The sequence below is a fragment of the Myotis myotis genome, unplaced genomic scaffold (assembly GCF_014108235.1).
Source record: "Myotis myotis isolate mMyoMyo1 unplaced genomic scaffold, mMyoMyo1.p scaffold_m19_p_4, whole genome shotgun sequence".
Taxonomy (NCBI): Eukaryota; Metazoa; Chordata; class Mammalia; order Chiroptera; family Vespertilionidae; genus Myotis; species Myotis myotis.
Genome location: NW_023416346.1, coordinates 41,375,958 through 41,394,455, shown reverse-complemented (window position 1 = coordinate 41,394,455; position 18,498 = coordinate 41,375,958). Strand labels below are relative to the sequence as shown.

The window sequence follows — 18,498 nt, the reverse complement described above, 5'->3', positions numbered from 1 at the left end:
CTATTAAAGACTCAACTAGAAATCAGTATTGTTAGAACTCCAAAGAAGTTAAGAATCATTCTACTACATCTTAAGTCTTCATAGTTATGTGAATCTGAAAATCCTTGGTTTTTAGAAAAAGTAGACCTCCGTGGCCAGGCACAAAGAATAAACTAAGGCCTTACTCCTTCCTCACCCCCTAATCCCTTCCCTAGAGGAAATAGCCGTTTCCTGTCTCTTGTGATTCTTCGAGATAGTCTGTACTTATACGAGAGTGTACGCATGGGCGCAAAAAGGTAACTTCTTGAGTTTCTTTTTCTAGACAAAAGAAAATGAAGAAGGCTAGAAGTATCAGATTTAATAATATGGTAGATGTGTATAAAGAATTTCCAATGCCATTGGTTGATAAAGAAGACAGTGATGTGATTGAACCAGTAACGGATACAGAAGACAACAATGTGACTGAACCAGCAATGGATGAAGAAGAGGAAGACAGCAATGTGACTGAACCAGAAATGGATGAAGAAGAGGAAGACAGCAATGTGAGTGAACCAGAAATGGATGAAGAAGAGAGCGTTGTGAGTGAATCAGCAATGGATGAAGAAGAGAGCGATGTGACTGAACCAGAAACAGAAATAGAGAGCAATGTGACTGAACCAGCAATGGAGACAGAGAGCAATGTAACTGAACCAGCAATTTATACAGACATCAATGTGACTGAATCAACAATTTACACAGACTTTAGTGTGACTGAATCAGCAATTTATACAGACTTCAATGTGACTGAATCAGCAATTTATACAGACTTCAATGTGACTGAATCAGCAATTTATACAGACAGCAGTATGACTGAATCAGCAATATATACAGCAGATAGCTATGTGAGTGAACCAGCAATGGATACATATAGCTATGTGACTAAACCAGCAGCAACAGTTAGAGAGAGAAATGAATCAACAATAGTAGTTATAGACAGCAGAGCGACTGACCCAGTAAAAAAAACAGAAGATGACAATCTGAATGACATGGCGCTAGATATAACTGAGACTGTCATCGCTGAAGCTATTAATACTGTGGAAGGTAGTGATCTCGTTTGGGTGCCTAAAGGACTGTCTTGTTATATAATGTTACACTACCAGACAACTAACAAATTCACATCTTTTTTTTTTTTTTGCAGAAGATGATGAATACACCATCAAAAACATCAAGTGGCTCACACATGGTGAATTCACACCAGAAAAGTGCCGTAAACAAATCCAAGACTTCGTTATGGTAAGTTAGTTGACCACTCCAGCTTGGTGTACAAGGGTGAAGAACAACCCTGACCGGTTTGGCTCAGTGGAGCCGGCCTGCGGACTCAAGGGTCCAGGTTCGATTCCGGTCAAGGGCATGTACCTTGGTTGCGGGCACATCCCCAGTAGGGGGTGTGCAAGAGGCAGCTGATTGATGTTTCTGACTCTCTATCCTTCTCCCTTCCTCTCTGTAAAAAATCAATAAAATATATTTTTTTAAAAAAAGGTGAAGAACAATAAAAAGGCTCTTCCTTTTTAAAAAAATATTTTTATTGATTTTTTTTTTTAGAGAGAGAGAGAGAGTGAGATAGAAGCATTGATGAGAGAGAAACATCTATTGATAGGCTGCCTCCTGCATGCCTCCCGCTGGGGGACAAGCCAGCAACCTGGGCATGTGTTCTGATCGGGAATCAAAACTGAAAAAAGGCTCTTCTTTGATGAAAAGTTCAAAGTCCAGAATCCCTAGGACATGATATAAAAGGTAACTAAATGTCCTCATCTGGATCCCAAAATCAACATGCGATAGTCTTTGAAGGTGAACCCTAATCTTAAATTTTCCTAGTAAAATCTGATATTCCCAATTAAGCAATTTTCCCATCTGGTACTCTAAATGGGGGCCTACTGGCCTAAGGAGGGAGTTGCTTCTCTCAAACAAGAGTTCTGCAACACCAACTTTATATTTATTTATTTATTTATTTGTTAATCCTCAACTGAGGATATTTTTTCCGTTGGTTTTTAGAGAGAGTGGAAGGGGGAGGGGGGGGAGAGAGAGAGAGAGAGAGAGAGAGAGAGAGAGAGAGAGAGAGAGAGAAACATTAATGTGAGAGAGACACATCAATTGGTTGCCTCTCTCACATGCCCCGATTCTGCCTGGGGGTTGGGAGAGGGTTAAACCTGCAACCCAGGTATGTGCCCTTGACCACACTTGATTGGGAATTCAAACCTGCAACCCTTTGGTACATGGGCCAACACTCTAACCATTGAGAAACACTGGCCAGGGCTCCAACACCACCTTTAGAATGCTTATATTAATAGAGGGGATGTACATGGATCAAAAGTCTTTTTACTGTACCTTTGGAACATATTGCCTGCACACTCAGATGCACAGGCCCGTGGATTCCTTTTTCTTTTTCTCTTGTGCCTGGCTCTGACCCATTCATGTGGCTTAACCTGGCAGCTCTAGTGAAAAGGCCCTGGGTTGCTTTGCATAACGGGCGGGTGGATAAAGAAGAATGACCTGAAATCCTTACTCACTGTAATTCCTCGGGAAAGAGACCAATTGAAATTGGTTGAGGCAAAACTCCCAGTCCTGGGAGAAGTTTCTTGCTGTCTCTCTCTTCCTTTCTTCCTAAGCCCTAGACAGCCCTGGTCAGGTGAGAATGAAAAAAAGGTCAGGGATTTCTGGCTCCACACCTTTTGTTTATATGCTAGTTGGCACAAATCAGTATTCCCATTAGAAGGGGTATCTAGAGCATAGTGAAGATGAATGATGCAAAATGCTAGTTACCCTTGGGCCTTCTTGCTCTGAAGCATATCTCTATTTGGGGTTGGTCAAAGGTCTCTGCCTGCTATACCTAAGGTTTGTGAATCAGACTGGAATGGGAAACAAAACAAGCAAGAAAAATTTCCCCTACAAATCTCACTGGTTATTCTGAATAAAAGGCAAGAGTAAGTCCTGACAATGGCCTACAGGGCCTAACATGATCTGACTTCTTTCCTCCCTCCCAACTTATTGCTTAGACTCCATCACCTACTACCTTCTCCCTTTTTACCTTCCTTACTCCAGCCACACTTGCTTCCATGCTGTTCAACTGCCAGGCATGTCCCCACCTCAGAGCCTCTGCACTTGCTGTTCTTCTGTCTGGAATAGTCTCCCCTGAGAGCTATTCTCAGGTATTATGCCTTACCTCTCTTCAGATCTTTGTTAAGATTCCATTTGCTCATTGAGGCCTTTCCTAGACACCTCATCTAAAATTATACCTACTCTCCTTCTCTGATTTATTTTTTCTTTAGTACTTAGCTCTATTTAAGATATTAGATTTTACTTATTTACCCTTTGCTTTTCTTCCACCACCAGATCATATGGTCCATGAGGGCAGCGACTTCTGTTAATGTTCCCAGCCCCTAGAAATGTCAGGCACATATAGTTGCTCTAGAAATAAGTGTTAATTACACGAACAAGTTTATTCTTTCTTTCTTTTAAATATATTTTATTGATTTTTTACAGAGAGGAAGGGAGAGAGATAGTTAGAAACATCGATGAGAGAGAAACGTCGATCAGCCGCCTCCTGCACATCTCCTACTGGGGATGTGCCCGCAACCCAAGTACATGCCCTTGACCAGAATCGAACCTGGGACCTTTCAGTCCGCAGGCCGATGCTCTATCCATTGAGCCAAACTGGTTTCCGCAAGTTTATTCTTTCTATACCATCATTTTTTCACAGATGAAGAGCTTATCTACTTTGTAGGGCTGTTGTGCAGATAGAGACAATTAGAAAGTAGAAAGTGACTGAAAAGCTAAAAGCTCTATATAACTCATGACATCAACTCACCCTGCTCCCAGCCCCACTAATGCAGCAAGCCCTAGAAGTGAAGTCTATTATCTAAGTGCCAGGCACTTGTGATGGAGAGCTTTCTCAAGCTTAGTTCAGATTTCTCAGAGTCCACCATACACCAGGGGATGGCAAATAAGGAATTACCATTTCCTGAGCATTGCTATGTGCCAAGTTCTGCTAAGCACTTCATGTGCATTATCTCATTTAATCCTCACAACAAACCTGAATGCAAGTACATCAATGTACCCATCTACACTAATAAAAGAGAAAAATGGTAATTGGCGTACGGCGCTACCCTTTTCATTGGCCAATCAGGGCTATATGCAAATTAACTGCCAACTCAGATTGGCAGTTAACTGCCAACAAGATGGCGGCTAATTTGCATATGTAGGCACAATGCAGGGAGGCGAAAGGGAAAGCAGGAAGAAGCCCCCTGCCACTCACAGTGATCGGAAACCCAGGGGGGAGCTAAGAGCTGGGGGGCAGGGCAAAGGCGGCCCCAGGGCCGCCTTTGCCCTGCCCCCCAGCCATGATCGGAGAATCAGGCGCCTTTGCCGCCCTGGCCAGTGATAGCAGGAAGTAGGGGTGGAGCCAGCGATGGGAGCTGGGCATGGTGGAAGCTGGCAGTCCCAGGAGCTAGGGGTCCCTTGCCTGGGCCTAAAGCGGAGCCCACGATCGCGGCACCCCCCGCTGCCACTGCAGGTCCCCACTGCCCGGGCCGGTCGCCTAGGCCAGAGGTGTTAGGCCTGGGCAGGGGCGGAGCCTGCAACTGCGGGGAGCTGGGGGTCCCCTGCCCAGGCCTGACACCTCTTCCGGAGGCCTCAGGCCTGGTCAAGGGGCCGATCCGGTGATTGGTGATCGGAGGGTGATGAGGGTCAACTCCTCTGGCTGAGGCATCAGGCCTGGGCGGGGGGCGGAGCCGGGGATTGGGGGGATATGATGGTCCCCTTGCCCAGGCCTGAAGCCTGGGTCAGAGGCGTCAGGCTTGGGCGGGGGGTGGAGCAAGCGATCAGAGGGAGATGGGGGTCCCCTGCCCAGGCCTGATTCCTGGGCCAGAGGCCTCAGGCCTGGGCGGGGGCCAGAGCCAGTGATCGGGGGGAGATGGGGGTCCCCTGTCCAAGCCTGACGCCTCTGGGCAAGGGGCCGATCCTGCAATTGGAGGGTGATGGGGGTCAACGCCTCTGGCCGAGGCATCAGGCCTGGGCAAGGGGCAGAGCCAGCAATCGGAAGGGTCTGGGGGTCCCCTGCCCAGGCCTGATGCCTGGGCCAGAGGCATCAGGCCTGGGCTGGGGGCAGAACCAGTGATGGGGGGAAATGAGGGTCCCCTGCCCAGGCCTGACGCCTCTGGGCAAGGGGCCGATCCTGCGATTGGAGGGTGATGGGGGTCAACGCCTGAGGGCTCCCAGTATGTGAGAGGGGGCAGGCTGGGCTGAGGGACACTCCCCCCCACACACACACACACCCAGTGCACGAATTTCGTGCACCGGGCTCCTAGTCTATATATATATAATACCCTCACAGTAACAACCAGCTGGAGCAGGTGGGCGTGGCTGCGTGCCCCGCGAGGCCGGGGGACGTGAGGCTGCGTGCAATAAAATAAAATGCGTTCACATGCCCTAAAGCACACACTTCCCAGCAGATAACTCAGTGCAGGTTATTGTGTAATCACAGTGATTACACAATATTGATTACACACACTTATTGTCACGGAAAAAAACAACGCCTTCACCTGGAGATGCCCCGTCAGGCTGCGGAGGCTTCATCTGGCCCTTGGGACCCCAGGACAACAGGGTCAGGAAGGAAGGGCTCCAGTTTCGTTTTCTCAGCTCCCAGCTAGAGGCCTCCCTGGGCGGCTCGGGCGGCTCTCCCCTCCGAGCCCCGCGCAGGACCGGCGCTCTCCCGCCCAGGAGCCCCGAGGGGAGGCGGAGCGAAGTGCTTCCCTCCAGACCCTGCTCCCCCTGGGAGTCCGGCCCGGGCGGGGGGACGCTCCCCCTGGGAGTCCGGAGGTGGGGGGCGGGGGGGGGGGAGGGGGAAAGGGGGGGCGCTCTCCCTGGGAGCCCGGAATCCGCCTCCCGGGCGACTGCGCAGCAGCAGGGCCCGGCGAGCCCCGGGAGGGCGACCTGCCCCTGCGGGAGGCGCTGGCGGAGGCCACGCCGCTGCCACGGTGGGAGTCGTCCTCCATGGAGGGCGGGGTAGCGGGGATCGGAGTCGGCCATGTCGGCACCGGAACCCCAGCTCCCGCCAAAGGACTAGAGCACACGGACCTCAACGGTCCGGGTCACCATCAAACCCGGAACCTAAGTAGGCGCCCTGGCGGAATGGAACCCAAACCTCGGCTGCGGCAGAGGAGCTCCGGCCGCAGCAGGAGTCATGGCAGCCAGAGGGGCCCTGACATAGGCGCCCTGGCGGAATGGAACCCAAACCTCGGCTGCGGCAGAGGAGCTCCGGCCGTAACAGGGGCCAGGGCGCCCAGAGGGGTTTTGTTGAGGGGCCCTGACAGGCAGCCCCCAGCGCAGTGGGTTAGAACCGCCTCCCGAACAGCCAGGTTGCGGGTGGGATCCCTGGTCAGGGCACCGACAAGAAGCAACCAAAGAGAGCATGGTAAGCGGAACAACACACTGGTGTCTCTCGCTCCCTTCCTCTCTCTAAAATAATCAATCAATAAAAATGAAAATAAAAAGTAAACCCTCTGGCTTGCAGAGTTGCTAAAACGGTTAGAAAGCAGAGTCCCATCCCTTCCGGCTCATTCAACAAATACTTCACATGCTCCATCAATAATCACACTGCGGATGGGTGTTTGTTTGTTTGTTTGTGTTAATCCTCACCTGAGGACATTTTTGCATTGATTTTTTTTTTTCAGAGAGAGTGGAAGGGAGGGAGAAAGACATAAAACGAATGGGAGAGACTTCAATTGGTTGCCTCCTGCTGAATCCCTGACCGGGGCCCGGGATTGAGCCTGCAACCCAGGTACGTGCCCTTGATCGGAATCCAGCCGGTACCCTTCAGTCCGCCTGCAGAAGCACTAGCCACTGAACCAAACCAGCATTTTTTTTTTCTTTTTAAGTCTTCCTCTAAGGATATGTTCTTTTCATTGATTGTAGAGAGAGAGGAAGGGAGAAGGAAAGAGAAAGAGAAACATTGATCAGTTGCCCAAGCTATCCGACAGGGATGGAACCCACAATCTGTGCATGTGCCCTCACCTGGAATCAAACCCATGGCCCTTTGGTGCGTGGGAGGACACTCTAACTACTGATTCACACTGACCAGGGCCTGGAGATACAGTAAAAAATTTTTTTCAGATCTGCCCCGGCCAGGTGGCTCAATTGGTTGGAGTCTCAACCTGTACACCAAAGGATTTCCTGTTGGATTCTAGGTTAGGGCACATACTTAGGTTTAGGTTAGATCCCGGTGGGTCAGCAGGTGCAGAGGCAGCCTACTGGTATTTCTCTGTCACATGGATGTTTCTCTCTCTAAAAATCAATTTTAAAAACATCCTCAGGTGAGAATTAAAAATACATATATATTAAAATTTTTTCAGCTCTAAAATTTTATTTGGTTCTTTTTTAAATTTTATTTTTCATTTACAGTTAACATTCAATATCCTATCCTATATAATAAAACCCTAATATGCAAATTGACCAAATGGTGGAATGCTGGTCGCTATGAACTGACCACCAGGGGACAGACACTGAACATAGGAGCTGCCTCCTGGTGGTCAGTGTGCTCCCATAGGGGGAGCGCCGCTTAGCCAGAAGCTGGGCTCAAGGCTGGCAAGTGCAGCAGCGGTGGCAGGAGCCTTTGCAGTGGCACTAAGGAGCAGTGAGTTGAGCGGTAGAGAGCAGCAAGCAGGCACGAGGGCCCTGGACCAGCTGAAGGTTCCCCCACCCCCAGTGCACGAATTTTGTGCACTGGGCCTCTAGTTTTACAGATGAGGAATCTTGAGGCTCAGAGAAGTTGGGCAATATGTCCAAAGTCTTTTTGTTTAAGCAGCAAAATGAAGTTTTGATCATAGGTCTATCTGATGTACTTTTTTCACCATAGTAGGAAATGAACTTTTGATGACAAAAAGACATTGCAGAGTTTTACTATCAATGAAAAATGCATATCCAAAAGATTTTAAGGTTGCAAGGTGAATAAGAATGATTAAAGCTGATGTCAGAAGGCTTGTGTGTTTGTAGGGAGGGAATAGTATGCTTCTACATTGATAGTGGGCACAATAATTGGGTTATTCCCTTCAGGAATGTAATCTGGCAACATGAATAGACACGTAAGTTCTTTATAGAAGAAAAACTGGAAAATCTCCAATGCCTAACACACAGTTAAAATTATTATTATTTTAATACATTTTTTATTGATTTTAAAGAAAGGGAAGGAGAGGGAAAGAGAGATGGAAACATCAATGATGAGAGAATCATCTATCGGCTGTCCTACTGGGGATTGAGCCTGCAACCTGGGCATGTGCCCTGACAAGGAATAGAACCATGACCTCCTGGTTCATAGGTCAACACTCAACCACTGAGCAAAACTGGTTGGGATAAAATTATTTTTATAAGAAAAATAAAGCATCATTATAAAAATCCCCAGTGAGCAAAAAGGCACAAAGTAGAAAATGAAACTTACCTCTCTACCCCCCTCCAATACCCAGTCCTACTCGTTCAAAGGTCACTTAGCATTGATAACAACTTGGTGCATTTACTTCAAGTGCCTGTTGATTTTGAGTGTCTAATAATGTGTAATGGGCTAAGCCATCATGGTAGAGTAGCACAATGAGAAACTGTTTCCTGGTAGTGAGTTTATGAAGCAAGGTTCTGTAAACATTACAAAACACAAGGATAACACACACTCATTGGAGTTACATAAAAGTCAGCTGCCTGCACAGTGATAAAAATGGGAAGAGATTGGCTTGATGGTGATAGTTGTATTTAATGTGCTCAAGGCTGCCTTAGTTCACAAAAGGGGGAAAAACACTAACACACCAAGTTGAGAGGGAGACAATCTTAGACCTGAGGCATCTAATGGGGTAGAGAGAAAACTGAGCTGGGTGTTGGGGAGCCCTGAGTCCCCATCCCAGCTGTTGTGTTGGGCTGTCCTTCCCCATTTCTAGGCCCCAATATCCTTATCTGTAAAGTAAGGGACTTCATTAGATGATCTCTAGGGACCAGTCCAATGCTACAAAATCTGTGCTTATGTGACAGATTAAACATTAGGGCTAAAAAAATATATCAAATACTATAGAAAGATTGAAAAAAAGGGCATTCTTCTATGGGCTTCACGGGATTGACTGTTGAACTTCATTACAAGGAATGATCTCTGTAGGAAGACACAGTCCTTCATCTCAAGAAATCTAGAGTCTGGTGCTCCTTTATGGCTGACTGAAACAGCCAATTGGATAGAGACTTGAAATAAAGTAAGCTGAAGCAGAAGGCCAGACTACTGCTTTTTTTTTTTTTTTTTTTTTTTTTTTATAAGAGAGCTGGAAATCATTTTACCATTTCCTCCCGCAGTCCCTCTGCACATCACTGATATTGTTAGACAATCCCACTTCCTTCCTTCTATGGACCTTCATCTTAATTCAGGATCTTTTTTTTGTTGCTATTTTTTATTAAAATTGTTTTTCTTTTTTTTAAATATACATTTTATTGATTTTTTACAGAGAGGAAGGGAGAGAGATAGAGAGTTAGAAACATTGATGAGAGAGAAACATCGATCAGCTGCCTCCTGCACACCTCCCACTGGGGATGTGCCCACAACCCAGGTACATGCCCTTGACCGGAATCGAGCCTGGGACCCTCCAGTCCGCAAGCCGACGCTCTATCCACTGAGCCAAACCGGTTTCGGCTGTTTTTCTTTATTAATTAAGGTATTACATATGTGTCCTATTCCCCCATTGCTCCCCCACCCACCACTCATGCCCTCACCCCCCTGTTGTCTGTGTCCATTGGTTAGGCTTATATGCATGCATACAAGTCCTTTGGTTGATCTCTCTCCCTTACCCCCACCCTCCCCTACTTTCCCTCTGAGGTTTGACAGTCTGATCGATGCTTTTCTGTCTCTGGATCAGTTTTTGTTCATCCGTTTATGTTGTTCATTATATTCCACAAATGAGTGAGATCATGTGATATTTATCTTTCTCTGACTGGCTTATTTCACTTAGCATAATGCTCTCCAGGTCCACCCATGCTGTTGCAAATGGTAAGAATTTCTTCTTCTTCTTTTTTTTTTTTACTGCAACATACTATTCCATTGTGTAGATGTACCACCATTTTTTAATCCACTCATCTGCTGATGGGCACTTAGGCTGTTTCCAAGTCTTAGCTATTACAAATTGTGCTGCTATAAACATAGGGGTGCTTATATCCTTTCTGATTGGTGTCTCTAGTTTCTTGGGATATATTCCTAGAAGTGGGATCACTGGGTCAAATGGGAGTTCCATTTTTAGTTTTTTGAGGAAACTCCAAACTGTTCTCCACAGTGGCTGCACCAGTCTGCATTCCCACCAGCAGTGTACGAGGGTTCCTTTTTCTCTGCAATTCAGGATCTCTTTTGGTTTGGAAGTTTCCTGTGCCCTGAGAGCCAGCCCAAAGGGTTAGGTTGAATTGAACTTGTTAAATACCTATAGCATTCAAGGCCCTGTGCTAAGAATCAGGGCTGCATTATGACTTCTGTGGACCCTAGCTGCTGGCAAGCTTTGTGATTTGGAGGGGAAGCTTCTTCAAGGGTGTAGGGATCTGAGGGATTTGGAAGATCCAATTGCCTGACTCATTCCTTTTTTGACTTTATTTTACACTAGAGGCCTGGTGCATGAAAATTCGTGCACTGGTGTGGGGAGGCCCTCAGCCTGGCCTGCGCCCTCTCGCAGTCTGGGAGCCCTTGGGGGATGTCTGACATCTTAGGCCTGCTCCCCGCAGACATCCCTATGGGAGTGCACTGACCACCAGGGGGCAGCTCTGGCCCTCCCCTCCCCATCCCCTGCCACCAGTTGCCACCCCTCCCCGAATGCCGCCCCCTCCCTCTTCCTGCTGGCACCTGCCTTGGCTGTCCTGGTGCCGTCCGCTTGCAGGCCATGCCCACCGGTCATTCTGCCAATTAGTCGATTTGCATATTAGGCTTTTATTATATAGGATACGACCTATGGCTGCAATGAAGTGAGTCTGACTTTCAAAAACAATTTGCGAAATCAGCCTCATTACTTTCTAGTCACACTTTTAGGTCTCCCTGAGTAAAGTGAGCAGATCACATGTTCTAGTCACTTTCTTATTATTTTCCAATGAACCAAACTTGCCTCCCAAGTAAGGGTCTGGAAGAAAGTGAGTGTGTACGTATAGGCAGTGTGTATGTACACATCAACATCTGAGCATGTGAATCTACAGTCCAAAGGCCGGTCTCAAGTGATCTTTGCATTAGTAACTCATTTCATTTCAGCTCCACCTTTTTTCTCCTCCACTTGTGGAGGTAATGGGAAGTTGACTAGTTTGAATCCCAATCAAAAGTGTTAGAAATGGACTCCAGAAGCAGGGCTGTAACCCCTACTGTTGTGCGCTGCCTTTATCTAGAGGCCTTTCTCTGTGTGCTCTTTCTTTTTTCTGTGAAACAGAGTTGGGAGTATGAAGACCGTTGGGTTCACTACACGAAGTTGGTAGAGAGGAGAGACCTGATTCACAGCTTCCACTACATCTACTCTGTACGCTGGAGTGTCCCAACTTCTCAGACACCCACAGCATACAGCTCTGCCTTTGCCTTCTTCACCGTCAAGTTCAACAAAAACAAACCTCCGGTAAGCTCTTCCCTTTATGCCCTGCTCCCTTTAGTGAGACTTCAATGAAAATGGAGACTTCTCTTGTCAAGGTCATTGATGACCCCTTCTTTGTAAAACTTAATAGTCATATTTCTGTTCTCATCCTGCTTGGCCCATCTACAGCACTTGCCATAGCTGATCACTCCCTCCTTCATGAAACAAACATTCCATTTGGCTTCTAGACCAACATACTCTTCTGGTTTTGAGGCATTTGGTCACTGAAATGAGTGACTAATGACTAATGCCTCACTGACCATTCCTTTTCAGTCTCTACCAGTTTCTCCTCTCACCAATCTTCATATTAGAACGTCCCAAAACTTAGGCCTTGGACTTCTTCCCTATACTCACTGCCTCGATGATCTTATCAGTCTCCTGGCTGTAAATGGGTCACCTCTAGCTTATGATTCCCAAATTTATGTCTCCAGCCCAGGCTTCTGCCACTTGTATGTTTAAGAAACATCTTACTTATTGTAACCAGAATTGAACTTACAATTTTTCCTTCCAAACCTTATCTGCAGTTTTCCTCATCTCAGTTGATGCCAAAATCCTTGGCATCATCCTTAACTATCTCAGACACCTTATCCAATCCATTAGGAAATTGTTGGCCCTACCTTCAAAAACAGGTATTTTTTTGTTGTTCTTTAAACTTCCCCAACATTTAATTATAACAACAGCTACAAAGTCGACCAGGCTGCCAACAATGTACTGTCTCTTTTAAGGGGATTCCTGGGGCCAGTTCAGTTTATACAAAGAAATTCCTGAATCTAGGGAGCAACAGTGATTGGGAAACAGCGTGCATAGGAAGGGAAGCACTTGCACCTGGAGGGACAGGTCATGGGCTCCTGGGTGGAGCTGTCCCAGTGGTCACTGCACTGACTCAGTACCAATGTCTAGTGCACATGGGCCCTGCTGGGCCTGCATCCCGCTCAGCTAACCCCCGGTCGCCGGAGGGCCCGCCGGCGGGGGCGGCGCGGCGCGCACGGGCGGGGGGGCTGGCGCGGGGGAAGGGGGCGGCACGGGCGGGGGGGGGGGGACTCGGCACGGAGGGAGGGGGGCAGCGCGGGCGGGGGGGGGGCGCGGCCCGGGGGCTGGGGGGGGCGGCCCGGGGGAAGGGGGTGGCGCGCGCGCGGGGGGGGGCGGCGCGCGCGGGGGTGGGCCGGGGTGTCGCAGCGCTGGCCGTGCTGGTCACCTGAGTACACAGGCCCAGCGCAGCGTGGGACTCTAGAGCCCCGCCTCTTCCTCGAAGTCCTGAGCTGCCCCACAGCGACTGCGCAGCCCAGCAAACCGGTGAGTGGGCGCCAACAGTGGGGTCGGGTGGGCAGGGCACTGAGCACTCTGAGGGGCAGCGCGCAAAGAGTGAGCCAGGGCTTCGGGGCCCTTCGGGGCCAGGGGCTACGCTGGGACTCGGGTCCCTGGGCCCCGCCCTGCATTGTCCCCTCGGGTGGGGGCACTGTGCCCGAGGGACCGCTGTTTCCGCGCAAGGCACTGTCCAGGGGTGGGGGGCGCTGTCCCCGCGCAGGGCACTGTGAGGGGTGGGGGCTGAGCCGCTGAGCTGGGAGGGCAGCCAGTGCGGGCAGCCCTGGGCAGGGTCAGTAACCTGCAGAGGCACCTGAGAGCGGCTGCCCACGGCGAGGTAGACTGGCAGCGCCCCGAGTCACCGTGAGTCACCACATGTTCCGGGGACTGACCAGGTCCTCCGGGTCACCGTGGTCATAGCTCTCGTCCTTTCATGATTACATTTTTAGTGAGTTCTGAGCCACATCTGGAGATAAAGCCTGTGGCTAACTGTCTTGGCTCCTTGAGAATAGGTCACCCCTGGGCTCGGGCAGGCTCCTCGGGCTCAGCACCATTCTTCTCTGACTAGAAGCCCAGCAGGGCGGTCCTGTCACAGCCCCGCTGCCCCTTACTGAGTGTGAACCTCACTGGGGTGCAGTATGTTTGTGCAGACCTCAGGGTGTCCCCCCCACTGGGGACCACTCATTTCAGATCCCCATGCCACCTTTTCTGTTGCTTCAACTTTGTTCTTCAGATTCCACATATAAGTGAGGTCATATGGTATTTGTCTTTCTCTGACTGACATGTTACTGAGCATAATGCCCTCTAGATCAGCGGTTCTCAACCTGTGGGTCGTGACCCTTTCACAGGGGTCACCTAAGACCATCGGAAAACACATATTTTCGATGGTCTTAGGAACCGAGACACCGCTCCTCTATCCGTCTCCAGGCGGGTCCGCCCACATGCAGATACGCTCACAGATGAATATCCGGCATGTTAAAGGGTCGCGGCATTAGGAAGGTTGAGAACCACTACTCTAGGTCCATCCATGTGGTGGCAAACGGTGACATTTCATTCTTTTTTGTGGCCAAGTGATATTCCATTATATATGGAGCAGAATGGATGTTCAGTGGCTGGGACACGGCTTTTTATCTGCTCGCTGCTCCATTCCACCTTTAAACAACCCGTTCCCTATCTTAACAGTGCAGCCGGGCCTTCTCCCCGCTATCTCCTGCATCTGGCCTAGACCAGTGTTCACTCACAGGGGGCAAGAAGCTTGCTCTACAGCCTCTACAGTGTTTCAGTCAGAAGGAACAGCAAGTGCAAAGGCCCTGAGGCAGGAGTACATTACCATGTTCCCAGGCTGCTCATGCACCTAGGTGCCCAGACTGTGTGCCTCACTGGGCCCAGGCGGGCAACCAACAGTGAAGAGGCACTACTATTAATACGCTCTCCACTGCCGCTCTCCAATCAGGGCCTCAGGTAGCTTCCTGGTGACAAGGCCTCGGAAGATAACCGGCTTTTAAAAACCATGGTTCTATTCTGTGAGTGCTGACTGCCCAGGCAGGAAGCCGGAGCCATGACACCCATGCTCAGGGCCACACACTGCTGAGGGCGGTGGGCTAGGGCCTCACCACTGGTGTCCCACCTCCCTAGTGAGTGAAAAACAGGTCTTGAATCCAACAATTTCTTACCACTCCACTTCTACCATCCTGGTCCAAGATACCATCATCTCTCATCAAGATTATTTCAATAGCCTTCTAATTGGTCCTTCTGCTTCCACCCTTGCCCTCATCATGTCTCTGTTCTATAAATATAGCAGCCAGCCAGAGTGACCCTTATTAAATGAATTGATGTCACTCCTCTGTTTAAACATATTGCAATGTGTTTCTCAAACTTCAAAGTGCATGCACATTATTTGGAAGATTCTGATTCAGGAGGTCTGAGGTGGGGCTTGAGATTCGGCATTACTAAGAAGTTCCCAGGCAAGGCTGATGCTACAGGTCTATAAGCTATGCTTTGAGTAGTAAGGGCCTACAAGGCCTTGAGTGATCTGGTCTCTGTTATTTCCGCTTTCCCAATATTCCGTCTCCCTCACTTACTCTCTCCAGCCACTCTGATCTTGCTACTCTTTAATAATATACTCCTGCCTCAGGGCCTTTGCACTTGCTGTTCCTTCTGACTGAAACACTCTCCCCTAGGTATGTGCATGGCCTGCTCTCTCACCGCCTATGCTGCACTTTCTACCACTACTCCCCCACCCACCAATGCTTTTTCTTTTTCTTCTTAACACTTTATCACCTTCTGATATGCTATATAATTTATCTTATCATCTGTCCTCCCTACCAGAATGTAAGTGCCATGAAAGCAGAGATTTTTGTTTTGCTGTAAAACAAGGTCTGGCAAAGAGAAGGCACTCAATAAATACTTGAATGACTGCTTATAGCCATTAGGTAGACCATGAATCTGAAATATGTTGATAGCTGGTGTGAAAAGAGTCAAAATAACATGAATCCAGGCATAGCGTTCTCAGAGGAGCAGGGTTGATTTCAAGCATAATGCCTGGAATACAGCAGACATAAAAATGTTATATCCCCTTTTGCTTTCCATCCGTTCACAAAGTTATTTGAAGTTTTGTCTCACTCTAAGGCTATGTGACCACATAGTGAGCTAATTATGTCCAATATTCACTCTATCCTAGTACAAACTTATCTAGTCAGAGATTTTGAAACCTGAAGTAATTTAAAAAGGTAAAATATGCAGAGCTCTTGCTTTTCCTGGTCATATATCCTACCATCAGCTATCTTGATAAATGACAAGTTTAGAGATCAGAAAGTAAGGCTGGTGGAGGTAAGCAAGACCATAAACCATGACCACAGAGAGAGGGGGCTTGGGAGAAGGGCTTTTGCTCAGAATTCTGAGTATAACTTTGTAGGGGAGAACTGGTGGGGACCACTGAAACAATATTACAACCTACATTTTTATGCTGCTTTAAACATGTTTTTCAAAATTTGTTAATCTATATTATTTTATTCTTATGCCATTACTCAGAGGTACAGTAGCTACTATCAGTTGAGTAAACTGGAACATGTAAAGACAGTAAATGACTTATTCAAGCTCTTAATGAGCATACGCCTCTCCTGACTTGTTTCCAATGTTGTGGTGATGCTTAAAGTATTTGTTGACCAAAAGATCTTTTGGAGAACAGAGGTTTGATGTGACAAATAACTACAACCTACAGACTCCCAATTTATAAGGGAGATGAAGTCTAGAAATTTAAGAGTATATATATATATGGAAAAGTACAGAGATGGAAGGAATCATGAGTTGGTATGATTGGTCTAGGCCAGTGATGGCGAACCTATGACACGCGTGTCAGAGGTGACACGCGAACTCATTTTTTTTGGTTGATTTTTCTTTGTTAAATGGCATTTAAATATATAAAATAAATATCAAAAATATAGGTCTTTGTTTTTTTTGAAATATATTTTATTGATTTTTTACAGAGAGGAAGGGAGAGAGATAGAGAGTTAGAAACATCGATGAGAGAGAAACATCGATCAGCCGCCTCCTGCACATCTCCCACTGGGGATATGCCCGCAACCCAGGTACATGCCCTGACCGGAATCGAACCTGGGACCCTTCAGTCCGCAGGCCGACGCTCCATCCACTGAGCCAAACCGGTTTTGGCTATAGGTCTTTGTTTCACTATGGTTGCAAATATCAAAAAATTTCTATATGTGACACGGCACCAGAGTTAAGTTAGGGTTTTTCAAAATGCTGACACGCTGAGCTCAAAAGGTTCGCCATCACTGGTCTAGGCCAGTGGTCGGCAAACATTAGTCAACAGAGCCAAATATCAATAGTACAACGACTGAAATTTCTTTTGAGAGCCAAATTTTTTAAACTTAAACTATATAGGTAGGTACATTGTTATTAACTTAATTAGGGTACTCCTAAGGCTTAGGAAGAGCTACACTCAAGGGGCCAAAGAGCCGCATGTGGCTCGCGAGCCGCAGTTTGCCGACCATGGGTCTAGGCTGACAACTGTCTTTTTCTCTCTTAGGATGCACCCATTGACATCTCTTATATGTTTGAAGGCCAGTCACTAGTTCACAGGTAATGAACATTTGGAGACTTATTTGAAATGGGTGGTAGATAAAGGTCACTATACCCCAGGAATCCAGGAGGCCCACAGCAACAGATAATTCACGTAATGGTCACCTTTCTCGTTTGGACCACCTACCGCATTAGGATGGACTGAAAGTAGGACACTGTTACTGTTCTAGAAAATTGTTTTTGTTTGCTTTTTAGTATCTTGTTTTTCAGTGATTATAAACTTGAGGATTAGTTGGAGTAGGGTGGTGGCAAAGTGGGTCATGTCTATTGTTTTTATCGGAAAATTCACAATTACATTGAATTAACTCATATATAATAACCTCTTTTATTTGTATAGCAGCTCTTTTAAAGAATATATATAAGCTCATTAATTCTTGTATTGACTGGGCCTAAGGAATAGATACAGTCTTAGACCCCCCCCCCCCAAAAGGCTTTTTGCTCACCAGGAATGAAACAGAGTAAACAGGGAATCAATCTTTGGCTCAATGGTTCCTTTTATTTTAAAAAGCTTTTGGTATGTTTGTTTTTCTTCCTCCGCAGACCAGGAACGACTCGCTTTCGAGAAAATTGGGTGAAGGAAATGGTTGTGGCCAAACATAATATAATGAAGTCATTTCCCTTCTAATTCAATTGTGTCTGACTCTTACAGAATGTTTTATGATTGGATTTCTAATCAGAATGTATTAAAAAACACCATATGGCACATCAAACCACAACATATTTATTGAATAATAAACCGGTGACACACAATCCAACTGTATTTTTTTTGCATTCATTCATTTTCCATTTGGCAACTTCCATCATGCTAACAGAATAACCAGTAAGTTGTTTTCTATTTTCTAAAAGGTTTTTCCCATCACTATCTGCATCACTCAGAGTCTTACAAGTATAGAAGTTGAGTTTAGAGAGTTGCTAAAATTCACCTGTCAGACCAACTGAAATTAGTACTTGCCTGCCTATTCTCCCATTTGAGCTAAGTGTCCAGCCCAGACACAACTTTTTTTTGTTTTTGTTAATCCAAACCCAAGGATATTTTTCCCATTGATTTTTTAGAGAGAGTGGAGGGAGAGAAAGAAGAGAGAGAGAGAGAGAGAGAGAGAGAGAGAGAGAGAGAGAGAGAGAGAGAGAGAGAGAACAAACGAACCCAGGCACGTGCCCTTGACTAGGAATCAAACCTGCACCCTTTGGTGCGCAGGCCGATGCTCTAACCTCTGGATCCACACTAGCCAGGGCCAGATACATCTCTTTATGGGCACGACTGGAGAACAGAAAAATGGCAACAGTTCTACGTCTCATACTATAACCAGTCTGAAGGGTTTCTCTACTCACAGACCCCTTCATTTACAGTGAGTGAAGCATCATTGTTAAACACATTCTGAAATTCTAAAACTGGGCATGCTGCCTGCCACAACACAGCATTGAAATGATGGCAGCAGGAATTGGGGCAATGAAACATGGAAGGCTCAGTCTCCACCCTCACTTA

General features: G+C 47.2%; 1 protein-coding gene across 2 annotated transcripts; it reads left to right on the top strand.

Moving 5' to 3' along the window:
- Nucleotides 1-295: 295 nt before the first annotated feature.
- Nucleotides 296-17,759, top strand: AKAP14 (A-kinase anchoring protein 14). 2 transcript variants are annotated; one of them, XM_036305089.1, is made up of 5 exons: nt 296-1,059; nt 1,157-1,251; nt 11,421-11,600; nt 16,963-17,015; nt 17,556-17,759. In XM_036305089.1, the coding sequence occupies exons 1-5, from the start codon at nt 312-314 to the stop codon at nt 17,638-17,640; spliced, it is 1,161 nt and encodes a 386-aa protein (XP_036160982.1). In that variant the 5' UTR covers nt 296-311; the 3' UTR covers nt 17,641-17,759. The 2 variants fall into 2 exon arrangements, with proteins under 2 accessions (XP_036160982.1, XP_036160981.1); XM_036305088.1 differs by lacking the exons at nt 16,963-17,015; nt 17,556-17,759 and adding an exon at nt 12,140-12,586.
- The last annotated feature ends 739 nt before the right edge of the window (nt 17,760-18,498 follow it).

Coding starts and splice junctions, on each gene's coding strand:
- AKAP14 (XM_036305088.1), top strand. CDS start 312: ATGAAGAAGGCTAGAAGTATCAGATTTAATAATATGGTAGATGTGTAT. Junction 1,060..1,156: donor AGCTATTAATACTGTGGAAG/GTAGTGATCTCG, acceptor TTTTTTTTGCAG/AAGATGATGAATACACCATC. Junction 1,252..11,420: donor AAATCCAAGACTTCGTTATG/GTAAGTTAGTTG, acceptor TCTGTGAAACAG/AGTTGGGAGTATGAAGACCG.